This window comes from Lathamus discolor, chromosome 5 (genome assembly GCF_037157495.1).
Source record: "Lathamus discolor isolate bLatDis1 chromosome 5, bLatDis1.hap1, whole genome shotgun sequence".
Lineage (NCBI taxonomy): Eukaryota > Metazoa > Chordata > Aves > Psittaciformes > Psittacidae > Lathamus > Lathamus discolor.
Window position 1 is genome coordinate 116,718,327 of NC_088888.1, and position 9,262 is coordinate 116,727,588.

At 42.1% G+C, this 9,262-nt stretch overlaps 1 protein-coding gene across 1 annotated transcript; it reads right to left on the reverse strand.

The window, feature by feature from the left end:
- PROKR1 (prokineticin receptor 1) lies at nt 1–9,025 on the reverse strand. The gene is made up of 3 exons (XM_065679258.1): nt 8,849–9,025; nt 6,666–7,342; nt 1–2,245 (listed from the first exon to the last, which is right to left on the reverse strand). Exons 2-3 carry the CDS (start codon nt 7,160–7,162, stop codon nt 1,549–1,551), a joined length of 1,194 nt encoding a protein of 397 aa, XP_065535330.1. The 5' UTR covers nt 7,163–7,342; nt 8,849–9,025; the 3' UTR covers nt 1–1,548.
- Nucleotides 9,026–9,262: the final 237 nt, after the last annotated feature.

Below are 9,262 nucleotides of genomic sequence, written 5' to 3' on the forward strand. Positions count from 1 at the left end.
TATTAGCAGGATTTGCTGCTCTCTTTAAATTCACAAATAGACAAGTTATTTACAAAAGCCACTTACTCCAAAAGTAGGCTATGCCACATAGTTTAAAACAGGAAGCATTTGTCATCACAATAGAAAAGACTTCATTTCAATACACAAAAGTCCATATCTTATGTGTAGTTTACATGAGTAGGTATTACTGCTACTGTCACCTGCTTTATCATGATTATCAGTTTAACACCTGTCCTTCAGTTGCACAAAATCAGAACAGTAAAAACAGCACTGAGGGAGGAAATGCAGACTTCATCTTGAGTGGTTGCCTCACATTTGACCAGACAATGAGCTACTCAACCAGTGAGTAGCTTGCTGAAGCCCAGAGTCTGTCTCCATTGCTTGCAGAAAGACAGATTGTCTCATGATATCTGTGCTGTTTTGGCCCTACTTGTACTTTATTTTGAAGGTGTACACAGACTTGGTAAGATGTCTAAGCCTGGTTCAGCAGGGTGGAATTTCTCCCACTAACGCACAATAGATTTATATAGGTCCCACCAAAAAACAAGTTGAAACACATGAAATTCCATCTCAAGATTAGAAAACATGATTTTACTGTGAGGGCTGTTGAACACTGCACAGATGGTCCAGGGAAGCCATGGAGTCCTCATCCCTGGAGTCAGTCAAAGCCTAACTGGACACAGTCCTGGGAAGCCTGTCCTAGCTGACCCTGCTTGAGCAGAGGGGTAGGCTAAGCAATCTTTACATGTTCCCCACCTGTAAGGTTTTGTGGTGGATTCTGTGAAGAGCTCAGTGGCTTGAGACAGCAGAAGCTGGCCTTAGAATGCCTCGAGGTGAGAGAAGGGAACAGGTCCCTTCAACATGTAACTGTGCCATTTCCAAATACATAATAGAGTAACACTACATAAAACTACAGAGTGGAATATTGATAAAACATTCTTAAACAAGGTATCACAGGAAGAAACTTCAGGTTTTCACTAGACTTTGAAACAGTATTTAGCTTTGTAGAGAATGTGCCTTTCATAAAAGCATGCTGCACATTGGACAATAGAAAGCTGGTGCTCTGTAGACTTCAAGGAGCTTCATCACGAGGGGTAAACTGAGAGGCTAAAGAGTGACATGAAGCAAAATGGGCTTTTTTTGCCATCCTCCTTCTTTTGAGCAGAAGGAAAAGAACACCAAATAGCTTAAAGCTACAAATGATAAGCTAAAAGGGGTTAAGAGATTTCTCTTAAGAAGAAACAAAGCAACATCATTGCTAGGATCAGCAATTAACTCTTCCATCGTTGTAACAGGCTTTAATGCATTCAACTTTTTTGTTCATCTTAAATTTTAAACAGCTCTAAAATGGGTGTCTACATCCCAAATATACAAGTGGCTGAAGCACAGCATCAGTCTGAGTTACAGAATTATACAGCAGTCCGGTGAAAAGGGTTCTGGTGGACGTGCACAGTAGGCTGCTTTTCTAAGACTCTCACCAGTTGTATTCCCACAAACAAGGGAGAAGCATCTGAAGAGGCGTTATATGAGATTATAAAGGCAGCAAATTTATTTCAGTTTTATGCAGTCTACTTCCTCTGTGACTGGCATTGCACTTGTTCTCAGGTCTAAATCTGTGCTAGATTTGCTTCCGCTGTATGTTGATCTCCATCTGAGCAACATGATCTTCTTGAAATACTTCATGGTGTTATTTTTTACAGTTACAAAACACATGGTGTTTATCATGCTGTTACTCATAGCAATGCATTGAACTATGTAAAAAGCAGTAAGATAATGCTTCTCTTTCACAAAGATGGTGGGGAAAAAGTCACGGACTATTGTGAAGCCATAGAAAGGTGCCCAGCAGAGAACATAGGCCGTCAGGATGCACATCAGTACCATAACAGTTTTTCTTCTGCATCGAAGCCTCTTTCTGATCTGTTCTGTCTGAAATCCTGGTACGGTTTTAAACCAAAGCTCTCGAGAGATCCTGGCATAACACAAAGTCATCGTAATCACAGGTGCAACAAACTCAATGCCAAAGATGAAAAGGAAGTATGATTTGTAGTACATCTGCTGGTCAATTGGCCAAATTTGACCACAGAAAATTTTCCTCTGGTTTTTCACTATAAATAACACCGTTTCAGTAGCAAAGTATGCAGATGGGATGGCTACAAGTATGGAGACGATCCAGACCAAGGCGATTAGGAAGGTTGCTGTTTGATAATTCATGCGTGGTTTCAGTGGGTGAACAATGGCCAGATACCTAGAACAGACAAACACAAAGTCTGAAGACACTATTGATCACAGCACAGATCACAGAGTGGACAGTAAGGCAGAAGGAAATTGCTGTCGTTCTTGAGAGAAGGAGAGAGCCTGACAAATATATTTGTGAGGAGAGTTAAAAAATTTTCCAAAGTAGCAGCCAAGAGCCGAGTTCCTAAATCTAGGCAGAAACTCTGGAGCGAGTGGGTGAAGGTTAGGACAGTAGGTACTTGGCAATCCGAAAACCTGAGCATACATTAGAGTTTAGCTTAAAGACTTCAGTCTTAAACTCACTCCTGTTAACAAGATCAAACTAGAAAAGTTGCAATTTGGTATCGCAAGCTTTTCCTTTTAACACAGATAACATGTCTGGGAATTGTAGAAAGGGGAAAGAGAAGTAATATGCCAGTTACTGGCAAATATGTTCGCAGGCCCTAGCACAATATGCACGTGATGTTGTACCCAGGACGTGCCATGATACAGCATTAGGAAATTCTTTGCTGGAAATGAGTTTGAAATGTGAAGTAATTACACCTAGTCAGGTACAGGTAAAAATATGAACATGTAGAAGCAGGAAAATGTTTTCCCAAGGCAGAGAACTATTTAAATATGCTTTTTCTTACCAAGAAGCAAGGAGCTGAAGCTGATGTTGATGAATGGATACGGGTGAGTGTGTTTTCAAGTCACCAGCAAATGATTGTGTATCATTTTTCTGCCCATGGAAATTTTTGTTTCATGTATTGAAGGAGACTATTGCTAATTAATATTAAATATGCTATGTTAAGTAATATGCCAAACCATAAAACTCGAGTTCAGTATTTGCACTCCTTATGACTGTAAAGCTGCAAGGTGTACTGCACTGGTTCACAAAAAAGGGAGGAGAAATGAAAGATTCATCAATTGCCCTCAATTCAGCTAAAAGGGGGCTAGGACCAAATGGTATTCACTCTGGATATTGGTTTGTTTGGGGTTTTTTTGTTGGAGTTTGGGTGGGTGGTTTCTTAAGATGCTATAGATGCAGGAAGATGCGCACAGTCTCACAAAAAGATTATGATATTTCTGCTAAAAGGAGGTTTTTTTATCAGAGACATTCCAGAGTTCCCACTACAACTGTATTTAACACAAAGGGTTTTTTCAAAACCTGGAATTTCTCATTCATTCAGAGGCTATACATAAAGAGCATCCACAGGATATATTAATTCTAAAATAAAATGGAAAGTCAGTGATGCTTTTCATCAGCCAGATCTTATAAGCAGATGAATTGTTCATCACTCTTAATAGTGCAGGCTAGATGTCAAGGGGCAGCAGAATTAATCAGCCTCATTGTGATCTGATAAATGAATATTTTTAGATCAGGCCCTGTGGAAACAAGGTTGTGGAATAATGCATGTGTATGCATTCATAAGTATGAATATCTGCTCAGCAGAACATTTGGCTGGATGGGGTAAATAGAATCATAGAATAGTTAGGGTTGGAAAGGACCTCAAGATCATCTAGTTCCAACCCCCCTGCCATAGGCAGGGACACCTCACACTAAACCATCCCACCCAAGGCTTCATCCAACCTGGCCTTGAACACTGCCAGGGATGGAGCACTCACAACCCCCCTGGGCAACCGATTCCAGTGCCTCACCACCCTAACAGGAAAGAATTTCCTCCTTATATCCAATCTAAAATCTCTACAAGAGAGTCAGGAGGGAGCTTTTGTGGTAGGTTTTCCGATTCTTGTTGCTTATCGCACTCGGGCTGTTACTGTGAAATGGTCCTGGAGCACATGAACTGAGTTGAGATGAAACTGCCTTGGAAGATGTGCTCCAAACATGTGCATAAAGCACAGCACATGCCCATGAGTATTCAGTCCAGGGGACCCACTAAAGCTCTTCCCCCAGATATTTACAGCATGAACATTGGATCCTTAGTATGAACTCTTGCTCTTCAGATCCTGTCCTTTCACACTGCATTATTTTCTAGTGTAGATGTGGCCTTAAGTATGCAAAATTCCTACTTTTCATGTGAATAGACACCAAGGAAGATGAAAGGGAGCCCCACCTGAGGGAAATCCTGTGGGACAGGTTTACCCTCTCTACAAACGTGAGCCCTTTCAAATGGCATAGGAAAACTTTACCTAGGAGCTTATTCTTTTTAGAGACTGAAGTCAACCACCCATATGACACAACCAACGTGGAATGGTTGATTGTTAAAGGAACAAGGTTTCTCTCTGTTTACCAAGTCAAAAGCTCACAAAAAATAAAAAACCAACAAAAGAACAAACCCTGCAGTGGAACTATAACAGTGTGTTCTTTCAACAAACTTCAGTGATTAATTATTTCCAGGATTGTTTTTAAAGATGCCTCGGGAGATATGCTAGAAATCGTCTGATTTGTTAGCAGGCGTAAGGGCTCAGTGACCCATGTTACTTCATCATTCCGGGATGCACTAGCAGAGCTTTCCAAGAAAATCTTTTAGAAGTTGAAGAAGTAACGGGTTCAAACTTAAACAGGGGAAGTTTGGATATAAGGAGGAAATTCTTTCCTGTTAGGGTGGTGAGGCACTGGAATGGGTTGCCCAGGGAGGTTGTGAGTGCTCCATCCCTGGCAGTGTTCAAGGCCAGGTTGGATGAAGCCTTGTGTGGGATGGTTTAGTGTGAGGTGTCCCTGCCCATGGCAGGGGGGTTGGAACTGGATGATCTTGAGGTCCTTTCCAACCCTAACTATTGATTCTATGATTCTATGATACTAAGAGTAGTGACAGAAAATGGTAATGTATACATGATAGTGTTTAGAAGCTTAACCCTGAGTCCTCAGCTGCTGTTCTAAGGCTATTTTGTTAGATGCTTGTTAAGAATTTGTTTCATAGGAGCTGATTGTACTTTCTGCCACATCAGAACATCTCTGAACTTTCCCAGAGTCTTTCCACAGACTTCTTTGGACATCAATAACAGCATAATCAGTTGTACACAGGCTATGACTATGCAACCATCAGCAGGATTAACTGACCTGAGCCTTTTGGATCAGGTACCCAAAAACTGTGAAATATTAGACTAGAGCATAAAATGGCGCATGAGAGGAATTGGGGGAAAAAAGTGAAGGGGTTTGCGGGGGGAGGAATCATACAGTGCATATATACAGAGGGTATACAGAGATGTAGATTGCGTTTGTACACAAAAAATGGCTTGTTGTGATGTCCTTTCCACAAAGAGTTTACTCTGCAGGTCTATGGCTTTTTATGATGGCTGTGGGCACTAAGGATCAGCTTCAGGCTGACGTAAGTCTGGCACGACTGATGCGGAGTACATAGTGCATGAGGCTAAGAGAGCAGGAGTAATAAGAAAGAATATAGTTACATTATATTGTTAAAATTCTTTGAGTGAGAGGCAGGCATAGCCATACCTCAGGACTGCAGGGTAAAACAGGTAGTATAGCAGGTGGACATCATAGGTCCCTTCCAACCCTTGGGATTCTGTGATTCTGTGATTATGTTCTGCTTATTCCAAACCTGTAGAAAAATCTCTGCTAAACTGGGTTGGAGGAGCATTTTATCACTTTCTGGACAGTGTCATAAATGACCTGCGGGTCTTTTGTGACTTGCTACTGTGTCATCCTCAAAGAGGTGTAAAGAGAGAGGACAGTATGAGAGGAGAGTAATTTAATGGAGAGGAGAGTCCTGGCCACATTCACTGAGCATCCACTGCTGGGATGGAGCATCCAGCCAATACCTCAGTACTATCAAATGGTTAATTTAATGATTGTTGGGTTTTTTTTCCTGTACAGCATGATAGGGAATAAGAACTCTTTTTTGCAGGCTACACTGAAGTCTGATTTTTGACTCTTTCACACCAAAACAAAACCTGTGAAAATACTGTAGAGGGAGAAAGAAATATCCAGTAAGGCAATAACCCTGTTGGAAACTCACTTGTTAAATTTTCTATCACCAGTCAATTATTTCTCTTGTTGTAAAGTCTTTACTTCACTGTTTAGAATCAGAAAAGCTATGTAGGCCAGTAGTGAAAGTTCCTTACAGATGTACGGTTTTGGATCAGGATTACATAGTGCTGATGAACACCCTTTCCTCTGCATGTTTCTGATTTGTCTGTTTCTTTCTCCTCTTTCCCTTATTTTATAAATCCTCTCCTACACTTGAATCAAGCATATTTTTTATGGAAAAAAAATCATTTTAATAAATCTCTTCTTTTCACCTGAAAAGTTAAATCAAGAAATATCCACCGAGCTTTCTCTGGAGGAATGTCATAATCTCTTGTGATAAAATTTTTATTAAATAACACGCCCAGGTCTACATAGTCCCTACCTTGGCATCAGCAAATGCTGCAGAACAGCATACCATGTTAAACCCCCAGAAATCTGGATAGCCAACCTCAGAAGTTCTGGCCATCTCCTTGTGTAGTAGTCATAGCACCCCACTTACCTGTCGACAGCAATAGCCAGGAGAGCATTAGTAGAAACATAGAGGGAGACTGTCCGTAGGTAGTTGACTGAGGCACAGAGGATGTGGCCATGCTCCCAGGACAGCTGCCTGACCACATAATAGTCCATCTCAAAGGGACAGCACACGATGGCCACAATGAAGTCGGAGATGGCCAGGTTGGCAATCAGCAAGTTGGTGAGGTTTCGCAGCTTCTTGTAGCGGGCAAGAGCAGCAATGAAGATTAAGTTGCCGATGCCACAGACCAGCATGATGCCAACCAGAGCCACTCCGATCACAATCTTAGCTGCGAAGAAGGTTCTGGTTTTGGTCATGTCATCTTCACTGTCCAGTGGCAGGTCATAATCACTGTAGCTGAAATTGAAAGGGAAGGAGAAGTTTCGCAAGGAGGTTAAATCCCCATCATGGAGATTGTAGATTGCAGCAAAGTTAGGGTTAATGGTGGCATTTGAGTTATGTTCAGCTTGCTCCATGGCCATTTCTGTCTTGTTATGGCATACGTGGCTTGGCTGGCCCTTGGTTTCGTATTGGAATTACCGAGTGTGGCAGGGTACAACGCTGGCAGGCAAGAGACCTCATCCAAAGTTTCCTTCTGAGCAGTGAGTCACCTTGTGTTTGTCCCCATAAGATTATAGAGCAACAGCCTCATTTATCTCCTTCTGTGGAAGCAAAAAAAGAGGAAAACATTTCCTGAGAGGAAATTACAGAAAAAATACTGTGCTGGAGCCAGAGCAATAGCCACATTATTGCCCCACAGCTCTACTGCTGGCTGTGTCCAGTGGGAAAAAATACTCTGTGAAAGGATGCTTCTGTTATCATAAAACCCCTTGAGTTGTGTAATGCACCAGTTGTTACACCCAGCATTTACCAATGGTGAAATTTTGTTTTCAGCACACAGTGAAATGATAATATAGGAGGAGTGTAAAATCCAGTTTAAACCTCCACCAGCCTTTAAGCCCACAGTGCTGTCACCCCTGTGCAAGGTAAGAAAGCTAAAATGAGATGACATCTCAATTTGCTGAAGGGTGTCTGATGTGCCTTGTGGATAAAAGTTTTTGCTTTATTCTAGATGTGTCATTCAGATTGATGTGGTAGGTGAGAATTAAAACAGGACTGATGTCCTGGCTTCTAAGTGCATTTCTTAATTAAGCAAGAGTTGCTAAGCCCCAAGAAAATAGTGAAGCCAGCACTTTCCTTTTGGCAGACATTGAGTGGGGGAACCAAATTTTCAGCCAGCATAATCCATTATCGCTTCTCATAAACCAGCGGAGCTCTGCCAATTTGTGTAGACAGGATTTTGTCCCGTAAACCAGCTTGTAGGGCTTTGCATCCACAGACTTTCGAGGTGAAAGGGAAAATCTTGCTTAAACAAGATCTTCTCCCTGTGAATGGTGTATTTGCCTTCCCAGCAAAGTGCCTTGCACTTTTAAAGGCTGGGAGGAGCAGGCTTCCCTCTTTGTACTGCTGCTCGTACCAAATGTTACAAATGTATTGATATTTTACACTGATGTAAAAAAAATCTAACCTACTCCCTAATTTTGCCTCTTTCTTTAACAAAATGCTAGGCAGGCTGTCTTCTTGTTGCTTCCCATGGCACATCTAGAAATCCTCGCACCAAACTCCCAGCTGTCAGGACAGTCCCACCCCATCCTAGAAGAGACTCGGGGGTACTGCCACTTCTCTGCATTGAAGCAGTAGGTCTTCAGGGTGTTGGATGCTATCAAACACTGTCCAGCATGGCTACAAAGGGCAATCTACATAGCAGAGCTATTGCCCCCTTCTTTCCCTGGAACTCTCAGCCCCTGATGTACCAATACTTAATAAATTTCTGAGAGAAACTCTCTCATAACTTCTGTCTCCACATTGCTTTCCAAACTGAAGGGTTGCAGAACAACAGAATAACAGAAAACTAAAGCCTGAAACTAAATAACAGTTCAAACAATTGACTGCTTTCCAAGACATCCCCACAGCTGCCTGGAAATACGAATGTTCATTTAAGAGAAGTACTAAATAAATACTTGGAAGCAAAATCTGTATATTGGTCAAAGCAAGGTGTAGCGTCTGTTCCAGACAGGTTTCCCTGCAAAATGTCAAGAGAGAGCTTTAAAATAAACACAGGCAACACAACCATCCACAACTGACATAACACAATCAGCTAACTGTACCTGCTCTTATCTTCTTGGAGTTCTCAGGCACCATGGGGATAGCCTCCAGGTTTGTCCCCTGCAAATGTGCTGCTGTCACAGGAGCAGAGCTAGGATCACTGAAAGCAGCCAGAGGACTTTGCTGAATGATCATTTCTCTCCCAAGCAGGTTTGCCCTGCTGCTCAGGGGAGGATGGCTCCGCTGGCTCTGTGCGTGCATCTAAAGCCTTTTCTCAGTGGGAGGCACCTTGAAGCTGTCCATGCATTTCTGATTTTAAAGAGGCAGTGCGATACGGAGACAATAGAGCGCAGCCCTTTTTTACTCTAAGCCCCCCGACTGCATCAATCTGACAGAGTGGCTTTGTTATCAAGTCTGAGCATGGAAGGTTTAAAATCCCAGTCTGCACTTGCTCTTTGACTTTTGTCTGTGCTGGG